Source organism: Papaver somniferum, chromosome 10, assembly GCF_003573695.1.
Source record: "Papaver somniferum cultivar HN1 chromosome 10, ASM357369v1, whole genome shotgun sequence".
Taxonomy (NCBI): domain Eukaryota; kingdom Viridiplantae; phylum Streptophyta; class Magnoliopsida; order Ranunculales; family Papaveraceae; genus Papaver; species Papaver somniferum.
Window position 1 is genome coordinate 69,802,526 of NC_039367.1, and position 21,265 is coordinate 69,823,790.

The 21,265-nt window shown below is 37.4% G+C and overlaps 3 protein-coding genes across 4 annotated transcripts; 1 reads left to right on the forward strand and 2 right to left on the reverse strand.

Annotated features, from left to right (window-relative positions):
• Nucleotides 1-390: 390 nt before the first annotated feature.
• On the forward strand, nt 391-7,637 carry LOC113317736 (putative GTP diphosphokinase RSH1, chloroplastic). Of its 2 annotated transcripts, none has more exons than XM_026565875.1 (24): nt 391-742; nt 839-1,035; nt 1,600-1,785; nt 2,158-2,223; nt 2,332-2,424; nt 2,512-2,643; nt 2,769-2,870; nt 2,957-3,034; nt 3,108-3,179; nt 3,491-3,598; nt 3,802-3,899; nt 4,439-4,499; nt 4,611-4,673; nt 4,763-4,819; nt 4,927-5,028; nt 5,185-5,343; nt 5,469-5,600; nt 5,687-5,773; nt 5,843-5,914; nt 6,071-6,157; nt 6,250-6,709; nt 6,824-6,885; nt 6,973-7,041; nt 7,130-7,637. In XM_026565875.1, the coding sequence occupies exons 1-24, from the start codon at nt 715-717 to the stop codon at nt 7,232-7,234; spliced, it is 2,676 nt and encodes an 891-aa protein (XP_026421660.1). In that variant the 5' UTR covers nt 391-714; the 3' UTR covers nt 7,235-7,637. The 2 variants fall into 2 exon arrangements, with proteins under 2 accessions (XP_026421660.1, XP_026421661.1); XM_026565876.1 differs by having other exon boundaries at nt 5,693-5,773.
• Nucleotides 7,638-7,708: 71 nt separating this feature from the next.
• Nucleotides 7,709-9,082, reverse strand: LOC113317738 (glutamic acid-rich protein-like). The gene is made up of 3 exons (XM_026565877.1): nt 8,790-9,082; nt 8,653-8,704; nt 7,709-8,574 (listed from the first exon to the last, which is right to left on the reverse strand). Exons 1-3 carry the CDS (start codon nt 9,080-9,082, stop codon nt 7,792-7,794), a joined length of 1,128 nt encoding a protein of 375 aa, XP_026421662.1. The 3' UTR covers nt 7,709-7,791.
• A 446-nt stretch (nt 9,083-9,528) lies between these two features.
• On the reverse strand, nt 9,529-11,655 carry LOC113317080 (protein PELPK1-like). The gene is made up of 2 exons (XM_026565227.1): nt 10,201-11,655; nt 9,529-10,087 (listed from the first exon to the last, which is right to left on the reverse strand). Exons 1-2 carry the CDS (start codon nt 11,582-11,584, stop codon nt 9,786-9,788), a joined length of 1,686 nt encoding a protein of 561 aa, XP_026421012.1. The 5' UTR covers nt 11,585-11,655; the 3' UTR covers nt 9,529-9,785.
• Nucleotides 11,656-21,265: the final 9,610 nt, after the last annotated feature.

Sequence of the window (21,265 nt, forward strand, 5' to 3'; positions counted from 1 at the left end):
CATGAGAAAGCATGTGTTGACAATGGACATTCTTTTATCCCCTTTGCTTTTGATACTTTTGGTTATTTGGCTCCAGAAGCGGCTGAACTTCTCAAGAGAGTTCAGAAAGTCATGCACAATAATGTCATGACCCCCGATTCGAAAGAGTTTATTTGTAAGAGGATAGGTTTTGCAATTCAAAAAGGACTTACGGCGCAGCTTGTTGCTCGATTGCCTACTATGTAATTTACTTTTCTTGTGATAAACACAATTCAAAAGGGAAAGAAAAATAATTACTGTTGTAAAAATGATAAAGGGTGTAGTCGCCTAGTTTGAAAAATAATCACCTGGTACCAAATTATATAAATAAATTTGTAAAGAGAGAGAAAATATCCTTTTGAAGAATACAAGTGTGTGTTTGTGTGTGTGGTTTTCGCTTCATTATCTAAAAACAAAATCATCATCTTTCATTTCTCCTCATTCTTCATATGGCTCTTCAATTCCCTCTAAACCAAACCCTTCTTATTTCTTGAATTTATGAAGATTAAAAAACGCAAATTTCATCCAATTCCTATACAAAAAATCCCGAAATTTGATTCAAATTCTCTTGCTAAAACACAAGTAGTATCATCTTCTACCTACTGAGTAATCTCGTTCTCTTTGAATTTCCCAATGTTTCCATTGAAGAATCAATGAGATTGCTTATGTTTCAATGTTTGATTTCTAAAGATAGACATGGGTTCTGCTTCTTTAATGTCATCATGTATGTGGTTTTTAAGTTTTTTCGTGGTTTGTCTTCATTTTGTTTTTCAATTTTTTTTTTAAATTTTGATTTTGTTGGTGTTGGCAATTTGTGTAGTTTCAGTAGAATGTGTGAACGTGTGTAAGTTGTTATCAAGGGGAGATGGAAATGGTGGAAGATATGGTGAATGTAATGTATTATCTTGTGCTTGGAAAGCTCCTAGGGTTTTGACTGGATTTCTTGCAAGTACTCCTCATCCCAACTCTTATCCGCATTCCTCTTCAAGGGGGGAAAGAAGAAACCACACAAAATCTGTATGTATTTCTTCACTGTTTAACTGACCTAAGTTGTGTACATTTGAATTGTTTGATACTTTGACAAATTAGCCTCTTGAATCATTGATATTTTCCCCATTTAACCCATTAATGGTGTTATTGTTGCATTTTTTCTTTCTTCTGGTTGAACCTAGAACTAACTATGTTTATGACGGTTTTCTTGTCTCAAACTTATATCTAGTATACAGAAACCTTGCCATAGTTTCAAATGATTTTGTACCAATATTAGAGTAATGATTTTAGTTGATGAATCTGATACGTACAAGATAGGCGTCAAAAAAGTAAAAGAGCTTCTTGTCTGTTGCTCAATTGGTTGACATAGTGCTCCGCACGAGATTGTATCTATATAGGTCCAATCAGAGGTTGTTTTCTTTGTTTCCGATGATCCATTTTTTAGACTGTACTTCATTCTGTTCAGTACTTTAGAATACTTTAAGCGACTATGTAAGATTTTGTGCTTCATTTTGTTGCATTTTTTATTGGAACCTGAAATCATTCCAATATTTATTACTGTGGTCGGATTTTCTGTTGCTGTCTTGCCAGAGAAATAAGGTCCCTGAGGCGGGTGTTTGGTATTCCGCAGAAGCAGCTGATTCTACACTTTCGTCAAGATTCTCTAACTTAAGTCTACATCATTTTGCTGGAAATAGATGGCAACTTCAATGTTCGTCCTCGTTTTCTTCAGAATCCTCTGATGCCAATGCAGTTTCTCCTGAAACATTGTGGGAGGTAGGATACGAAGCTTGTTGATATGAACATTTTTGCCAACGAAAATTATTAGCCAAGTGCCGTGGCCTCTTGTTCCATCAAAATCTTTGTTTTCTGTTTATATCACACGGTTACCACTTACCAATCTAAGTGCTGCCAACCGTTTTGTAATACTTCCATGTGGTGGCAAGTAGTTGGCAGATTCTCTAGTCTTTGGCCACCCTCATATAACCTCTTGATTTTGCTGAAGGATGGTAGTATATGTAAGAAATATAGTAATTATATATGCTGTATTTATGCACTTCATATGCTTTTCTTCCTATCCATGTAGGCATTAATTTCTGATTGTATTCTTGCTCGTAAAATTTACTAATTTTACCCGGTGTAACTCAGGATTTGAGACCGACTATTTCATATCTTCCACCAACCGAGTTGCAATTAGTCCACAATGCATTGAAGGTAAATCATTTCTGCGATTTCCATGAAAACATAGCAGTCAGCTATATCACTACCGTGGCTTGTAGAATGGCAACCATATCTAATTGTGCTTACTGCATGTTTGTGCAGCTGGCTTTTGAAGCTCATGATGGCCAGAAAAGGCGAAGTGGGGAGCCATTTATCATACATCCAGTTGAAGTGGCACGTATTCTTGGAGAACTTGTAAGTGGGAAACCGTGTTCTTAAATTTGACTATGAATACATGTTGCTATGTAGTGAGAAGTTAAAAGTGGCACTTAATATTTCTAGGAATTGGACTGGGAGTCTATTGCTGCTGGATTGTTGCATGACACAGTTGAGGACACAGATGATGTGACATTTGAAAGAATTGAAAAGGAGTTTGGTGCTACTGTGCGCCACATTGTAGAAGGAGAGACCAAGGTGCTTCCTTAACATTGTCATCAATTAATATGAATACCGAACCTATGCTGCATTTTTTATTTAATAAAAGCACATATCATAGTTTAAATGCATTTTACACACATTTTTTATCCTTCGTTATTAAGGTATCCAAGTTGGGTAAACTGCAATGTAGCAATGCCAAAGACGCGGTGCAAGATGTAAAAGCTGATGACTTGCGGCAGATGTTTCTAGCTATGACACAAGAGGTGTCTTTTCTTCTCGTTTCTTGGAACTCACTTGATTCTTCACTATCACAGTTCATTGGAAACTAAACCAGACAAATTTCTTCCAGGTTCGGGTTATTATTGTCAAATTGGCTGACAGATTACATAACATGCGCACTCTCTCACACATGCCTCCACATAAACAGGTACTGCTCTCCATTGTTCTTTATTGATTAAACTACTTGTTCGCATTACTTAATGGTTTTTCATTATATATAGGCCAGCATTTCCTGCGAGACACTGCAGGTATTTGCTCCTCTTGCAAAGCTTCTGGGGATGTACCAGATTAAGGTATGTAAAAGCATTCAACTATTGACACTGTAGGTCCTATTTGATTTTTTTTCCTTCTAGACGTCCAAGCTTTTCATGTTCCAGCCAATTGAGTGAATGACTGAATATTCGTTTTAAGCATGTGTCTCGGATCTGTTGTAATCCATGTTCTGCAGACGCTCTGCGTCTTAAATATGTTTCGTTACTGTGTTCTTAATCTTTTTCATAAATTATTCCTTGGGACGAACTTGATATCTCATTACTTTGGTTCTAATTTCACAATTTGCTTTTTCTCTCAATAACTTAATAAGCATATTCTGGTCATGTTTCAGTCAGAATTGGAGAATCTTTCATTCATGTACACAAATGCCCACGATTACGCTAAAATCAAGAGAAGAGTTGCGCACCTTTATAGAGAACATGAAAGGGACCTCGTGGAGGTATTTATCTTATTGCCCATGACGGTGGTTACACCCTTGAGACTTCAGAGTCCAGAACTAAATAAATGTTTTTGTCCACCATTATTCATAGGAGTTTTATGTAACCCCTGTTTTATTGATGGATGGTTCCGACCATTTAACTCAGTTTGTTTCTTATTTCGTTTGGTAGTCTATTTGTGATAAGCTCTTTTGCCCTTTTCCAGGCAAAAAAAACTTTGATCAAGAGAATTGAAGATGATGAATTCTTAGACCTTGTGACAGTTAGTACAGAAGTGCGCTCTGTGTGCAAGGAACCTTACAGGTTAGAGAAGATACTCAATGTATCTTGTGTTTGCAATGAATTCTATTTTTATTTTTGTTGAACTCGTGATCGTATATATAGATTTATTGTCATCGTTAACGATATAGTTGGCAGTAGGGCTGGGACATGAATTGTGGCAGCATGCACTGCAGAATATCTTAATGAGCATAACATGATATTGGTTATAGATTATTGTGCTCAAGCTAAGAAAAGAAAATTAAGTTCAGATGTGTTTAACAGACAGTATAAGCGTTTTGAAGCTCCTAACTTGCTCATAAGTACATTCAGATCTTCAATCTTTTCTGTTTGCATGGATCTTTGTCAAATTTCTCCCACAAAGATCCCGTGTTAGAAGAATTTGCAAACCTAAACCAGAACGTTATTGGTGAATCATAATGGGTATAGCTATTTCAAATTTTAGGATTCCTGTAGTCTATTATAATAAGTAAGATGGTTATTATTATTATGGTTAGTCTCAATATTTTTCAACCTTACCTAAAAGCTGTTATACTGCAATTAATTTTCGTTTTTCCTCGCAGTGTCTATAAAGCTATGCTGAAATCTAAAGTTCCAATTAGTGAGGTTAATCAAATAGCACAGGTTGTTATTCTGGCCTTGAATCAGTTGTAGCTGCATAAATAAGATCATTTTCTTACTATGCTTTTTGAATAAACTCGCAACATAATATTGATATTAGTTCTTCATGATCAGCTCCGCATTATCGTAAAACCAAAGCCTTGTATTGGGGACGGACCTTTATGCAATGCTCAACAAGTGAGTCTTCCTTCCTATTATTCAGCTTGCGGATAATTTTATCCACAAACGCGAGTATCACATGATTGTCCATTTTGCTTTACTTGCAGATATCTTACCATGTTCTTGGTCTTGTCCATGGCATCTGGACCCCTATTCCTCGAGCTGTGAGTAGTTGTGTAGTTCCCATTCTCAAGTGTCCTCATTTTTCTCAAAATATCAATAAAAAGGACCTAGTTGAACTCAATACTTCAAACAAACATTTTATTAACAGATGAAAGACTACATTGCGACGCCAAAACCAAATGGCTATCAAAGTCTACATACCACAGTGATACCATTTCTCTACGAGAGCATGTTCCGGTTGGAAGTTCAGGTGACTTGTTACTAGCCTTACATTTGTTGCTTGTGACACTTCGCATGTTTTCAAATGTAACTTCTATGCTCCCCGTGGAAGTTCTATTTCTACAGTGCCGCCACATACTATAAATTGAACACTACTAATTTATCATAAATGTATTAATTTGGGTAGATAAGAACTGAAGAGATGGATTTGATTGCTGAGAGGGGCATTGCTGCCCATTATAGTGGGCGAGTATTTGTTACTGATCTAGTTGGACATGTAATGCCCAAGGGAAGGAATTCAAGAGGAAAGCCAGTCTGTCTGAACAATGCAAACATTGCTCTCAGGGTATTTGATCAAAACTACTTTTAGGTTGTGAAAATTGGTAGATCCTGTAAAGGAAATTCTGATGAATTTTTTTATTGCCCTACTTCTTTGCGTTCTTACTTATGAAAACACATTTTTCTGTCTAGATTGGTTGGCTAAACGCCATTAGAGAATGGCAAGAGGAATTTGTTGGAAATATGAGCTCTAGGGAGTTTGTCGACACTATCACAAGAGACCTGTTGGGAAGCCGGGTCTTTGTATTTACACCAAAAGGAGAGGTACCAAACCAAGATCCCCATCATTGTTACACTTCTATCATTGTTCAGTCATCGTCTTGCCTCTAATCTTCGTTTTCATGTTTTAGATTAAGAACCTGCCGAAGGGGGCTACCGTGATTGACTATGCTTATATGATACATACTGAAATTGGCAACAAAATGGTTGCTGCAAAGGTATTTGCTCTCTCAGTCAATTGGTATTTTAATTGTTTGAGGATCATTAGTAACACTTCGACTGTGCAGGTCAATGGTAACATTGTTTCTCCCACACATGTGCTTGTCAATGCTGAGGTTGTGGAAATAATCACATACAATGTTAGTATTATTTTCATTCTCGAATTGTGTTTCCACCAGAATAGCTGATGCAACATAAAATGTTAAACATGCTAAAATTCTTCCTCTTTATGCTTCTGTCTCTTAAAAAATTATGTTGGCAGCTCATGATTTATAATTTTTGTACTCTTCCGCCAGGCACTCTCAAGTAAGTCTGCTTTTCAAAGGCATCAACAGTGGTTGCAACATGCAAAGACACGTAGTGCCCGCCATAAAATAATAAAAGTACGTACCTGAAGAAGATAATAGTTGTAGCTGCCTGTCATTAAAGCTATCTGTCTCTGTATATCTAACTACCAGAAATTTCTTCTTTATAGTTTTTGAGAGAGCAAGCCGCACTCTCTGCTACCGAAAGTACAGCCGATGCTGTGAAGACCTTTATTTCCGACGTTGAGGAAGAGAGTTTACCACAAAAAGAGAACTCTGATGTTCCTAGGGAGAAAAAATCCATGTGGAAGTCGATCCTTAAAAATGTTGCAGATATGTCTCTATTTCAGATAAATCATCAAGATACCCTCCCCGTTCAAAATGGTAGCGTTGGACTGCCGAAGGTCAACGGGAAACATAATAAGCATGCCAAAGAGCTGAGTCTGAAGGACAAGGGAGAGACTTTGTCACAGGGAAATGGTATTGCCAAGTTGATTCATGCCAACATTCCTATGTATAAAGAAATAATGCCTGGTCTGGAAAGCTGGCAAGCTAGCAAAATTGAAGCGTGGCACAACCATGAAGGTCATTCAATACAGTGGTTTTGTGTTGTATGTGTTGACCGAAGAGGCGAGCATCCATCTTTATCTCTTGACACACTTTTAAGGCTTGGAGTAGAAATACTGGATTAGAATGGATGAGCCTTTCAATGAAATAATCCTAACTGTTTTACTTGGATTTCAGGCATGATGGCAGAAGTTACATCAGCAATGATGGTGACAGGGATTGCAATCTGTTCTTGTGTGGTGAGTGCTAATCTCTTGTGTTAGTATTAGTTGGTTGATCTTCACTGTGCAATCTGTATTCAATAATCGTTCTTTCAAATTGAACAGGCAGAAATTGACAAGAGAAGGGGAATGGGTGTGATGTTATTTCATATTGAAGGGAGCCTTGACAGCCTGGTACATATAACTAGAATATGTGTATATATATATTCTCTAATGCACTTCTCTTTTGGTCTGTGTTTGTACTAAGTTAATTTTTCTTCAGGTAAAATGCAGCATGCGTGTGGATCTGATCCTTGGCGTGCTTGGCTGGTCTGCAGGTTGTAGTTGGCCATGCTCCTCAAATGACCATTTTCTTCACGAATGTTAGTAGGAAGATATACAACTCCTCTCAACCAGAATCTCTGAGTTTGCGGGTACGAAATTTTGTCATTGTTCACCATATTCTTCAAGTCGTTTTTTGAATGTAGATTTCCGGATTAGTCAACCACGTCAAATGTATCTTAAGTCATTCTTTTGTTCAAAATAGCTCCTCCGAGAAACAAGTCAGCAATACCCATTGAGCAAGTCTGTGGACTGTGAGGGGAATGTATATAGAGAAAAAGAGCCATAGTTAGGGGCACTTTACGATAAAAAAAAGAAAGGAAAGGTAGTAATAGTATATGTAGCTGGCAGTCACCCGTAGTCTTCTTTCTGTATACTTGTGAAAATACATAGAAATACTAGTGATAATATATATTTTCCAACAGATGATTTATTTGTAACTTTTTGCTCGTGATAGTTGTCTGCATAGTCTTTACAGTGAATTAGGTAGTTCGGTTTCTGGAAATGAAGTCAGTGAATATATTCCTTAGTCCCTTGTTTTCTTTTATTAAATGTTTCCTGAAGACTTGCAAAGATTTTGACAACTTATTTCAAGTTGTTGCATTACAACGAAATATTAAGATTCAGAAATGAAGACACCAGGAGATGATGCACGATTGCAAGAATCAGTAGACCCACAGTTAATGATGACCACATACGTAATCTCGACTTTGAAATAAGAATCAATGATGCGCAGTTACCCATCATCATACAGCCTGTTTCTTTCTCGCCTGCGTGATCTTGCTGAAGAATATCTGCATTTCCCTTCCAAGCTACCTCCAATTTTTTTGTACCTTCTTCATCGATGTTTTCTTCTTTGGTTTGATCATTGCCTTTCTTCAGTTCCAGGGGTTGGTGTTCTTCGATCAATTCTGCTGGCCATATTGCCTCAGCATTTGACTCCCTCGAAGACTCCCCTGTTCCTTCTGAATCCTCGTCTCCTTTCCCTTCAATTGAGTCGTCATCGTCATAAATGTCATCTTCATCTTCTTCCTCCAGCTCCTCATCTTCGTAATCTTCTTCGTCAGTGTCGTCGTCCTCCTCCTCATCTTCAGCACTGTCTTCCAGTAACATCTTAGGATTCCCATCCTGGCAGTGGACATTGCGGGCTGTCACAGGTAGCTCAACTGCACCTCCAACCTCTTTAACAGCTTCCACCGATATCGAGTCCTCAAAACAATCTTCCTTGTTACTTTTATCCTGGCCACTCTTGCACATTTCCATCTCTGACAATGAATCCCCTTCAATATCCACAGTTACAACTCTATCCTTGACAAGATCATTAAGGTTGTTGACAATCTTCAGATCTCCACAGGTGGCAACAGTCCTCAACTCATCTTCCTGAACCTAGCATTCATCAGATTAACGATTTGCATTACATAGAAATTTTACTGAAAACAACAATTGAGTTCATAGAATTTTCACCTGAGCTGAACCCATCTTAATAACATTGTTCCCAATGCTAATGCCGGTACAGCTGCAAAATAACTCTCTCAATTAGTCTAAGATCTCAATAATAAACAGAATAAAAAAGCTCGAAGAACTTTTGGATACTCATATACCAGAGATGAGGGTCACTAATTGGTGTCTGGGTTTGAAGCAGAGAACGAAGGCCTCTTTCTTCTTCTTCACCAACATTACAATCCGTGCGATTAGATTTCTTCTTCTCATCATCAGTTGGAGAATTCAATCTTTTTTTGTTTCTTTTGTTGATCAAAGTGACAACAAAAGTAGCAACAGCAAAAACTCCACCCCACAATAGAACTACACCAATCCCACCACCACCACCACCTTTAATAACTTGGAGTTTCTTTCTGTTTTGCTTATTACCATTCTTGTTTTTCGCTTCTTTCATTTTTATTTCTGTTGAATTCAAGAGTTCACAAGAAGATTGAGAGATGGGTTTATAGGTTTTTGCTTCTTTAACTAACTAAAGATCTTGAATGTTGTTGGCCTATTCTATCGCCAACATATAGTTCTCGTGTAAGACTCTGACCAGTACCACTTGATTTAAGGATCCTAAGTGGAGGTTTTATAGATCACTATACTGGTGGCACCTAAGCTTTTGGATTAACGGACGTTAATTGTGCACCTCTTTTGTGAGTTTTGTTGTAGGGATCTGATGCTCTAGGGTTATTGACCAGATAAGAGTGTCAATTACATTAATCAAACCCTTAAAATAGAACCCTAAAAATGCTAAAACTTGATTGCCAAGAAACCTCAAGTGACAAACTCATTCTTCAAATTATAGATTACACAAAGTTCATTCACTCAACAAATATATATAGAGAAAAATATATGAACCAATTAAACAAGACTTGATCTTATTGTCTGAAGAATCAACAAAATCAAAACATAAACAAGCAATAGGAAATTAAACTTATAAGGTTGTCCCTCACAAGTTGCAAATTCCGTTGGATCTATATCAATACAATACCAAAATTCCGTTGGAACTATATCAATACAATACCAATAATGGAAAATGAAAGAATAATTAGGTAGCAAACAAAACCCCTTTCGATCAAGAAATTTCATGCAAAGAATAAAGATCTTCATCTCTAGTACTTGGTCTCACGAGTGTAGAAGAAGGGACCAACAGAGAACAAGTTCTTGTTGTTGGGGAGACTGTGGTAGTTGATAGAGAGAAGGGCACCAGAGACACCATTGTTGATATTAGTAGGTTTGCTGCAAGTTGTCATTGGGCAAGTATCAAGGTACACCTTGCACTGGAAAACTTGGTAGATGATTGATGATACATCTAATGGAGTGTAAAAGTAACCATGGGCATCAGTTGTGCTGGCGATTGTCAATAATGGAGACGCTAAGTCAGCAGCAGAGCATACAACTTTTGTCACAACTCCTACATATACAAAATAGTCCAGTTAGTTTTTATCAAAATATTATCTATATATCTCCAAGATTACTAACCAGCAAGAAAGCCAAGCAGTGGATAATCGAAGATTATTAAATTACCTTTTATTGGAGTGCGTTCAGCACCAGATTGACAATAGACAAGCCCTTGAACTGCATAATTCTTGGGGGGTGAGGGAACATGTGGCTTTTTGACCTTAGGTACTGTTGACACATATGGGTCTTGTGGGTATGCTGGCTTAGGTGCAGCTGGAACATATGGCTTAGGTGCAGCTGGAACATATGGGACTTGTGGGTATGCTGGCTTAGGTGCAGCTGGAACATATGGCTTAGGTGTGGCTGGAACATATGGGACTTCTGGGTATGTTGGCTTAGGTGCAGCTGGAACATATGGCTTAGGTGTGGCCGGAACATATGGGACTTGTGGGTATGCTGGCTTAGGTGCAGCTGGAACATACGGCTTAGGTGTGGCTGGAACATATGGGACTTGTGGGTATGCTGGCTTAGGTGCAGCTGGAACATATGGCTTAGGTGTGGCTGGAACATATGGGACTTCTGGGTATGCTGGCTTAGGTGCAGCTGGAACATATGGCTTAGGTGCGGCTGGTACATATGGGACTTGTGGGTATGCTGGCTTAGGTGCAGCTGGAACGTATGGCTTAGATGTGGCTGGAACATATGAGACTTCTGGGTTCGCTGGCTTAGGTGCAGCTGGAACGTATGGCTTAGGTGTGGCTGAGACATATGGGACTTCTGGGTATGCTGGCTTAGGTGCAGCTGGAACGTATGGCTTAGGTGCAGCTGGAACGTATGGCTTAGGTGTGGCTGGAACATATGGGACTTCTGGGTACGCTGGCTTAGGTGCAGCTGGAACATATGGCTTAGGTGTGGCTGGGACATATGGGACTTCTGGGTATGCTGGCTTAGGTGCAGCTGGAACATATGGCTTAGGTGCGGCTGGTACATATGGGACTTGTGGGTATGCTGGCTTAGGTGCAGCTGGAACGTATGGCTTAGGTGTGGCTGGAACATATGGGTACGCTGGCTTAGGTGCAGCTGGAACATATGGCTTAGGTGTGGCTGGGACATATGGGACTTCTGAGTATGCTGGCTTAGGTGCAGCTGGAACATATGGCTTAGGTGCGGCTGGTACATATGGGACTTGTGGGTGTGCTGGCTTAGGTGCAACTGGAACGTATGGCTTCTCGGCGGCTGGGTATGCTGGCTTAGGTGCAGCTGGAACATATGGTGCTTCTGGGTATGCTGGCTTAGATGCAGCTGGAACATATGGCTTCACCTCAGGTAGTTTAGGAAGGTAATGAGGAGTCTTATAAGCCTGTTCAGCAACACCTACATTAACTTTAAGAAGACTACTAGGTTCTTGAGTGGGTGTGGGTTCTTCATTGCCATAATAAGCAGATGAAGTAGTTGAAAGTGCGAGAAAAACAAGAGAAAAGACGCAAAGGAAATTGGTGATGTTAGCCATTACAATATTTATTTATTTTTTCTTTTTTGGTAGCTATGGATTGGAGAGTTATCTCAGAGACGTATTTGAGATGACCGATAACTTCCAATGAATTGAAATGGAGATACCGTTGGCTCTTTTATAGTAATAGTTGCGAATGTGAGTTTTAGTGTTGAATAATTCACAGTGAAATCGTGTAAGCAACAATGGTAACTATGGAATGCACGTTGTGAGGATTTTTTTGTTGCCAGTTGCCACCCACAAATGTTGAGGAATGAATTCAATGAATATAGACAAGGCATCTTAATAGAAAAGATATGTCACGACTGTATATGGCTCCCAACAGTTTGACCCAATGACCCGGATCCATTGACAATCATTTGGAGCTTTGTACATTTCAAATTCAAATTCCAAATGCTGTTAGTAAATCATGTTAAACAAAAACAACAAAATTTCCAAGTTAGTATATTGGATGATGTCCGTATGGATTTTGATGACAGGCTATTGTATTGAATTGGATTTTTTGTTTGTTTTTGTTTTTGTTTTTGTGAGGTATCCTTTTAAGTGCATTTTTAGAAGACCGATCAAAAAAATTAAAAGGTTATGAATACGATTCGGTTCGGGTCTATGATGTTAATTTGGTATTGACCTGATTGTACATTTTTTTTTTGTTGTTGTTGATAATTTCGTTGTTGAATAAATACGTTAGTATCTCATCTGATTATCCGAAGCTATCATTGAAGACGTGATGCTGATTATATTGAGTTGAAAACCTTCTATCTTAGCTCCACGAAAGGTTATTGTGCTTGTCTGTCATTTGACTTCCATACATACTAAGGCGGCAAAGGTCTCAAGGAGATACTCTTAAGTTTTCAGACACGAAAATGGCAATTTTGGCGGTGCCGTTATCGGCATGGAAGAAATTATGGTGGCACTGCTCCTTTAGAGCATCCACAATGGACGATCAAATCTATATATTTGGTCACGAAACGAGACACAGCGGGACAGACTATCGAGTAAAAGCTGGACCAAAATCAAATCTCAGACAATATTTGGTCTGAGACCAAGACCAAACCCAAATATAATCGAGCGAACGTATAAAGTGATCCTGTGATGGGGCGAACGTATAAAGTGATCCTTGTGATGGGGCGAACATTATATGTGATCCTTGTGATGGGGCGGACATTATATGTGATCCTTGTGATGGGGCGGACATTATATGTGATCCTGACCAAATGGGGAGGACATTATATGTGATTCTTGTGATGGGGCGAACATTATATGTGATCCTGACCAAATTTACTCTTCCATCCTAGTGTAACACCACAGACTAAACTCAAATTTGGTCGTTTTTTTTGGTCTTTGGTCTTTGGTTTTGATCGCACCACTGCAGTTGCTCTTAGTTAATAAAAAGTTAATGAAAAACAAGCAAAAATCAAATAATAAAAAGTTATTGATACTCGGCTCCTTTACTGGAAGTGATCGATTTGACGAAACAGACGAGCTCCCCAGGTCTCCATAACAACAACAACAAGGCAAAATTTTGGAAAACAGAGTGAGTCACGTGTTCAACATGTTGTTATGCCTCCAGGATAAAACACCCTACTATACCTACTACTAGCATATGTAGTAGATGCTCAACTTGAGCTTGACAACTACGAAAAAACCCTTTAAGAAAAATCGTAAACACTTAAGAAAACAATAGAAAATATTTTCCTTTGGGTCTCTCTAAAATATAAAGAAACCTCTTTCTCTTCGATTATTTTCATAGGTTAAGAAAAGTTTGTTTATATAATAACGTAATACAATTTAAGAAGAAAAACCTCCTCGATGTGGGGCCTAGTAAGTTTATATAGTCTAGTAAGCCAATTTAAGATTGAAAACTCCCTGATGTGGGATTAATAAGATTTTCATTCAAAAAGAAAACAAAAATTAATTTTATTTAGTTAAAAAACTTAAAATAAAAATTAATGCATACTGTTTCCCAACAATCCCCTACATGAATGAAAACCTCGGTAAAATATGAAAACACAGATAAATCTTGGTAAATCAACACCCTAATCCCTACGATGCGGCCTGACCGGACAGACATGCGGACCGTCCGTATGTTAAAATCATACTAGTCATTTCAACGTCCTCACCCTCACACAAAAGTGTGCTGACCCCAGGGTCATACTATGGATTGGATAAATCATAATAGTACATAGAACTTTCATCTTTAGTTTCTCACAGGTGAGACTAAAGGTTTCTTTCACCAAAGTGAAATGCATGAACTAGTGAACCCTTAGTGACCCTTAGGTCCTAAGTTCAACTCATTTTCTCAAAATGAATTAAATTTCGACAAAAAACGAAAATCACATAAAAACGCAGGAAATACTATTTTAGGCAGAGGTATCCATGAGGTCTTGAACATTTGCTTAGTGAGATATTACCGGAACTACTTGCTAGAGACAGTGAACGTGATGTCTTGAACCGCTAGCATTTGATGTAATTCGCAATAACAACTACACATGATATCTCTAAGGTTGCTTCCAAGCTCGTGCCATTGTGTCCATTTTGGCCCTGAACCTATCCCGTACGTTTTTCAGAATGCTCTAGAGAATCAACTCATATTCTCATAGGAAGCGACCCACTTTCTCATTCAGATAGGTGAATTCCATCAAGAGTGTTTACTGCTACACCGCACTTCAATCTTAAATTGAAACTATAGAATTCACTAAGACTTATTTAAAGGCCATCCTCCAAATGCAGTCACACTATAACATCTACACCATAGGGAAGAGATGGAGAATAAAATTTTCTGATAGTGTTTACCTTTACCCACCACAAATTAGTTGTCTCATTCGAAACCTTGATCTTGGGATCTCCAGTCAGCAAGGTTGAGTATCCTTCATTGCAAGTTTAATTTATGAGCTTCAGCCTCATCCCCTTCGATGCATTACTAACTATCGCTTTAGACAAATCTTTCGTCAAAGGGTCTACGATGTTCTCCTTGGACTTTATCCAATCAATGGAAATAACTCCTGTTGAGATTAGTTGTTTTTTAGCTTTAGCTATTACGACTTGGATAACACGGTTTATAGATATAGTTGGCACAGGCCTATGCCAGAGAGGAATATATTCTAAAAAGCATCTTAGGCACTCGACCCTCTCTCGTGATTTATCTAACACAATACTCTCAGATTCCATAATGAATTGAACAATATATGTCTGGAGATCATCCAAAACAAACCCTCCTGCTAGAGTGAAAACATATCCACTCGTAGACTTAGACTACTATGAGTCATCTATCCAGTTTGCATCAAAAAAATCCCCTAATGACAACAAGATACATTTTATATATCAAACAAAAGGTCATAGAGTACTTTAGGTATTATAATACTCTACTAAGTGCATCCCAATGCTCCTGCTGTGGATTACAAGTATACCTACTTAACTTACTCACACTATAGGCAATGTCTGGATTCGTAATACTCTCAGATTACACTACAAGAAGGATCACATGGAATACAAGCAGGCTTACAATCAACCCGATTGTATCTCTTATGCATAGATTCAACAAAATGAGAATGACTAAGACTATAACCATTAGAATGTCTTCTAATCCTCATCCCTAAGATCACATCAAAAGGGTCAGAGTCTTTTATGTCAACGTTATCATTCAACGCATTCTTTTAGTGGAATTAGTCACATCTATGTTTGTACCAAGTATAAGCATATCATAAATATACAAGCATACAATCACACATGCATCCTTAACAAGTTTACTGTAAATACACTTGTTAGATTCATTAACTTAAATCCACTACTCGTTATCATATGATCAAATTTTTCATGTGACCGTTTATGTGCTTATTTAAAACCATACAAAGATTTGTTCAACTTACAAACTTTTGCTTCACAACATTTTACTACAAAGTCCTCAGGTTGGTCTATGTAAATTTCTTTATCTAATTCACGATTTTGGAAAAGTTGTCTTAACATTGTCCGATGTACATCTAAGTTGTTTATGGAAGCAATAGAAATCAGTATCTTAACGGAAGTAATTCTCCTCATGGGTGAATAAGAATCAAGGAAATTTACACCTTCTTTTAGTTTATAGCCTTTAGCTATGAAAAAGTGGGGGTCTAACAACCTCACCCAATATTTCGTTTAGGCATTCTGTATGGACAAACTCCAATATAATTCCAAGAGAATCAACTAGACAGTCAGACTCAAATATATCCAAGAGTTGTATCTCTGTTTCACAATGTAATCAACAAATCAAACAGATAGAAATCCGCGAGCCTGATTATTATGTGAAACAACTTGAGCGGTACCAAAGACCAATGTTCAAGTGTCAACCAATTTATATCAACAACCAAAGGTTGGATTATCTAATTGATTGAACTATGCATAACCTGTGATATTTCAATTATATAGAAAATATGATGCGGAAAGAAATAACACAGACACCAGAAATTTTGTTAACGAGGAAACTGAAAATGCAGAAAAACCTCGGGACTTAGTCCTGATTTGAACACCACACTGTATTAAGCCTCTACAGACACTAGCCTACTCCAAGTTAACTTCGGACTGGAATGTAGTTGATCCCTAACCAATCTCACACTGATCAAGGTACAGTCGCGTTCCTTACGCCTCTGAATCCCAGCAAGACTCTATGCATTTGATTCCCTTAGCTGATCTCATCCACAACTAAGAGTTGCTATGACTCAAAGTCAAAGACTTGATAAACCAATCTGTCTCACACAAAAAAGTCTATTGAATAGATAAATCTGTCTCCCACAGAAATACTTATGAGTTTTGTTTTGTATTTTGATAAATCAAGGTGAACAGGAACCGATTGATACACCAGACTTATATTCCCGAAGAACAACCTAGTAATATCAATCACCTCACAGTAATCTTAATCGTATGGTAGCGAAACAAGATATTATGGAATCACAAAAGATGAAACGAAAATGTTTGTGACTACTTTTTATCTTGCCTATCGGAGATTAAATCTCGAGAAAATATTAAAGAAGATAGTACTCAGTACGATAGAAAACAACAAGATCAGAACACGCAACTACAGAGAAAATAGTTGGGTCTGGCTTCACAATCCCAATGAGGTCTTTAAGTCGTTAACCTATAATAGTTTTAGAAAAACCTAGGTTAAAGGGGACTCGACTCTAGTCGCAACTATTATCACACAGGAGGTGTGGGGATTAGGTTTCCCAGCTGCTAGAGTTCTCCCTTATATAGTCTTCAAATCAGGGTTTGCAATCAATGTTACCTTGGTAACAAAGCATTCAATATTCACCGTTAGATGAAAACCTGATTAGACTCAAGCTAATATCTTTCAACCGTTAGACCGAACTTAGCTTGTTACACACAAATGAAAAGTGACTTCATTTAGATATGAGTAACCGTACCTAAACGTGTACACTTTGTTGGCTCAACAATAGGTAACCGAAGTTAGCCATATGAACACTTTCATATCAACCTTGTTCATCTTAACACAACTAGTTCAAATGACTCAAATGAAACTAGTTCTAGAGTTGGTCAATTTTTTATATTCTCATAGAAGTATACAAGACACAATTGAAGCAAAATTTCACTCGAATCATATCATGAACATTATAGCCACGGTTTGCAAAAGATTGCATTCCTTATTTTATAAATATATTAGTTCATGAACAAACCGATTTTTAGAACATAACTAACTCAAGTATGCAAACGGGTACGCATACCTAAGTGGTCGGACTTAGTTTGGATTCGCCAGTATGCGAACGGGTACGCATACCTTCCAAACTCAGTTGAATTTACAGACATGAACTTATGCCAGTACGCATACGGGTATACATACTAAGTTCCCAGACTTTCAATAAACCAACCAGTACGCATATGGATATGCATACTATGGTTCCCGAACTTGGAATAACTTGCAACAGTTAGCATACAAGTACGCATACTTTGATATATCCAATCATGGTTAATTGTTCTAAACTCCCATTTCAATCATTGAAACATTCTCGGAAGACGACAATAGTTGTCTCACACAAACTATTAGCTTCAAAGCAATTTTCAAATGATCTATAGATCAATACGAAACATTCCGAGTCTACATCAAATAACTGTCTCACACAAATCATGTAAGATGTTACCATGCGATTTTCACATGATTATCTTCTGACTTTCGTCAAGAATATAAGATGAACTTGGTTAAAGCGAAAGCTTACCAACACATATTTCGAGAAATATGTAAGCGAGTTAAACTCAACTCGAAATATCAAATGTGTATAATCAAAGTCTATATAGCTATACGACTCTTGTCTCAAATAGGAGATAGAGTAGATAGACTTTTGAGTGATAGATGAGTTCAAGTCTCCACATAATTTTTGTTGATGAAGTTCCACAAGCTCCCCTTAGTAGTTCTCCGTCTTTAATCGATGAACGTCGTGAAGTCTAAAGCTCAACTACACTTTCTATCCTAATACGAGACTTAGCTATAAGTAGACTAGAAATCAAGACTTATAGTTTTGGCGACTAAACTTGACAAACAAGCTTGAGATAGCAACGCATGCGAGTTCGAACGAGCAGTGCTTCAACAAGCTACCAACCTAGCCTTATATTTTTCCACAGTTCCATCTACATTACATTTCCTCTTAAAGACTCATTTATATCCTATGGTCTTACTTTCTAGAGGTAAACTAGTAAGCTCCCAAGTCTGGTTCTGAAAGACTGAATCCATTTCACTGAATGAAGCTTCTTACCGGAATGGGGTTTCAGTAGATGTTATGGATTCTTTACGGGTCTGGATATTAGACTAAGCTAGGCATATTATGAAGTCAGGTCCATAAGAAGTATCAGTTCTAATCCTTTTACTTCTCATAGGATCAACTCTACTTCATCTTCCTTGAAGGTAAATTCTGACTAGTCGAAAATACATCTAGGGGATCAACAACACATCCTTAAGAAGAGACAGGTTTCAAAATAAACATGTCCAAAGAACTCAACATCTCTAGACTCCATAAAAGTATTCACACCAATGTCAGAAAAATAGAACTCACAACCAAAAAACTATATGCAATAGGGTACTCATGATACCCTATGAAGACGCACTCAACAATTTTGGGTCATATCTTAGTTCTCTTAGGAGGAGGAATAACTACCTTATCCAAACACCCCCACACTTTGATGTATGCATAAGAAGGTTGTTTATCTTTCCATATAGAATTTTATTTGATCCTTTAAAGGTTACTTTGTTCAGGATATAACTATTTTAGAAGACGACCCCCCCCCCCCCCCCCCCACACACACACACACACAAGTTAGCGATTAATCAATTAATCAACATGGCATATATCATCTCCTTAATGGTTTTGTTCTTACGTTCAACTATACCATTAGACTATGGTGAATAAAGAGGTGCGATATTATGAATAATGCCATTTAATAATTAAACTTATCATATATGAATTTCATACTCGCATCACGTTCGAACCTAACCCTTTTAGTGGTAACATATACTTTCCTTTCAATTTCAAGTTTATACTCTTAAGGCTTCTAAGGCATCATCCTTACCCCTAAGGAAGTATACAAGATAGTACCTCGTACAATCATCGACAAAATTATGAACTACTTTTTACCACTTTAGTTTGGTTGAATTCATGCCAACTAGATCTAACTGAATTAACTATAAAGGATTAGAATTACTCTGTGCATTTTGCTAAAAGGTTTTATAGCATATTTTGATTCAACACAGATTCACTTTTGTGTTCAAGCATCTAAACTAACTTTGGTATAAGTTTACAAATCTAAGTCTAACCTGCAAAACATTCAAAGACACACAAAAGAAAGCACAAGAATCAACTATGTTCACTTCATCATTTTCCTTTAAACTTATATAGACCCTTAGTCTTATAACTGTTGCCTAAAAATCACTGCCCTTAGTTACGAAAAGTTTTCCAGATTCAATTAATATCTTGAATCTTTTTACCATCTACAACAGAACATGAGAAGACGAGGGTACCCAAAAACACCACAATCATTTAATTATCCACCTATAAGTCCTGAAAAGACGAGGGTACCCAAATATACCTCAATTTAAAACGTTTCCACCCATAAGTCCTTTATCCGAAAGTGATTGTCTATGGACTGAGTCGAGACAATACAACTAATCGGTTCACACTTCGTGTGATCGTCTATGGATACGAGATCGAGACAATACGACAACAAAATAACTTGTGTGATTGACTATGGATACAAGATCGAGACAATACAACAACGAAGTATGTTTACTTGATAATAGGTTCAGACTTAACCAAACATAATAGGATTTCTATCAAGTAAATAGGAATTAACGTTTATGTATTTTACTTCTAATTATAATTGCGGAAATAGAAAAGTAAAAGACACAACAAGATTTTGTTAACGAGGAAACCGCAAATGCAGAAAAACCCCGCGACCTTGTCCATAATTGAATACTCTCAGGATTAAGCCGCTATACAAAATCTAAAACAACTTCATATAGTTGAGACCAAGCAACCAAACCTATAGTTCACCTAGTTCCACCTGTATCCTTGCACCTCCAACTTGCATTAAGTCACGCACTTGAAACAATTCCTTTGGTTCGTATTCCAAACAATAAAGGAACAAAAAATCTGTTCGGTGACAACTCTTTTGAAACAAGTGATATGAGTTTGAAAAAAGGCTCTTCCGTTTATCCAAATAAACTCCTTTGTCAGGTTCTTAGATCTATCCAATAACAATTACCAAAGTAATTGTCAAGACTTTGCAATCAATACTTCGAATCACAAAGAAAAGTATTGATATCGATCTACTCAACTAATCAATCAAGGTTATCACAAATATAAACCGATTATAGTTGGATCCCCAGCCGATCAAGTTTTGTGTACACCAAAGATTATGAACCCAAATCAGAAATCTTCTTCGTCTTCAAATCTTCTTAGATATTCAATAAACACCTGCACACAATTAACTTGAATCTCTTGTGAACAATCACACATAGAACAGAGTCTGTTAACAATGCATTATCACAAGACGTCTTTAGATCTACAAACATTCTAAAGATCCCCGTCGAAACTTCGATCTAGTTTAAGTGAATCTTATATCAGAATAGAAGATTCTCAAGCATAAACAAACTAGGCGCAATCAAAGTTCAACCACCGTTAGTCCATCAAATCAATCGAAAACTAACAATAAACTGCAATTATCTAGTTTCCCACCAACGGTACTCGTAGAGCTTCCCGATCCCAAAGAAGTCTTTAAAACGAGCGGTCGTAAGAGATTTTGCTTAATTAAGGTACTTTCCGCTCCGAATAAACGACTCCACCAGTTACAACACAAGGTAGTTTTGCTTTGCTTGAAATGCAAACTTCAATATTTATAGACCAAGGAATTTTGGACACCAAGGAAATTCCAAAACCGAATATTCTCAAAGATATGCAATAAAGCCAAAAAATGGTTTTAATAATTCCTGGAAATGCTCTGTCCAATTAATGACCGAAATCTTAGTAGAAAATCTCCAACTAGTAAATGCACATTACTAATTTTTATTTTCTAAAGATATGCATTTTAATTGCTGGAAATTAAAAGCATATAAAACTAAAAACCTTAATTAAAAGATTCTCAATTTATTTCGATCCGGGATTCTTTCCTTTAGCTATTAAGGAATATCTTTGAACAATAAAAGATAAG

Excerpts from the sequence above, each read along its gene's own strand:
- LOC113317738 (XM_026565877.1), bottom strand. The coding sequence starts at position 9,082 with ATGAAAGAAGCGAAAAACAAGAATGGTAATAAGCAAAACAGAAAGAAA. Across the intron at positions 8,705-8,789 it reads ATTAGTGACCCTCATCTCTG|CTGTACCGGCATTAGCATTG; the intron begins GTATATGAGTAT and ends GTTATTTTGCAG. Across the intron at positions 8,575-8,652 it reads TTAAGATGGGTTCAGCTCAG|GTTCAGGAAGATGAGTTGAG; the intron begins GTGAAAATTCTA and ends GATGAATGCTAG.
- LOC113317080 (XM_026565227.1), bottom strand. The coding sequence starts at position 11,584 with ATGGCTAACATCACCAATTTCCTTTGCGTCTTTTCTCTTGTTTTTCTC. Across the intron at positions 10,088-10,200 it reads TGAACGCACTCCAATAAAAG|GAGTTGTGACAAAAGTTGTA; the intron begins GTAATTTAATAA and ends TTGTATATGTAG.
- LOC113317736 (XM_026565875.1), top strand. The coding sequence starts at position 715 with ATGGGTTCTGCTTCTTTAATGTCATCAT. Across the intron at positions 2,644-2,768 it reads TTGTAGAAGGAGAGACCAAG|GTATCCAAGTTGGGTAAACT; the intron begins GTGCTTCCTTAA and ends TTCGTTATTAAG. Across the intron at positions 4,500-4,610 it reads AGGTTAATCAAATAGCACAG|CTCCGCATTATCGTAAAACC; the intron begins GTTGTTATTCTG and ends CTTCATGATCAG.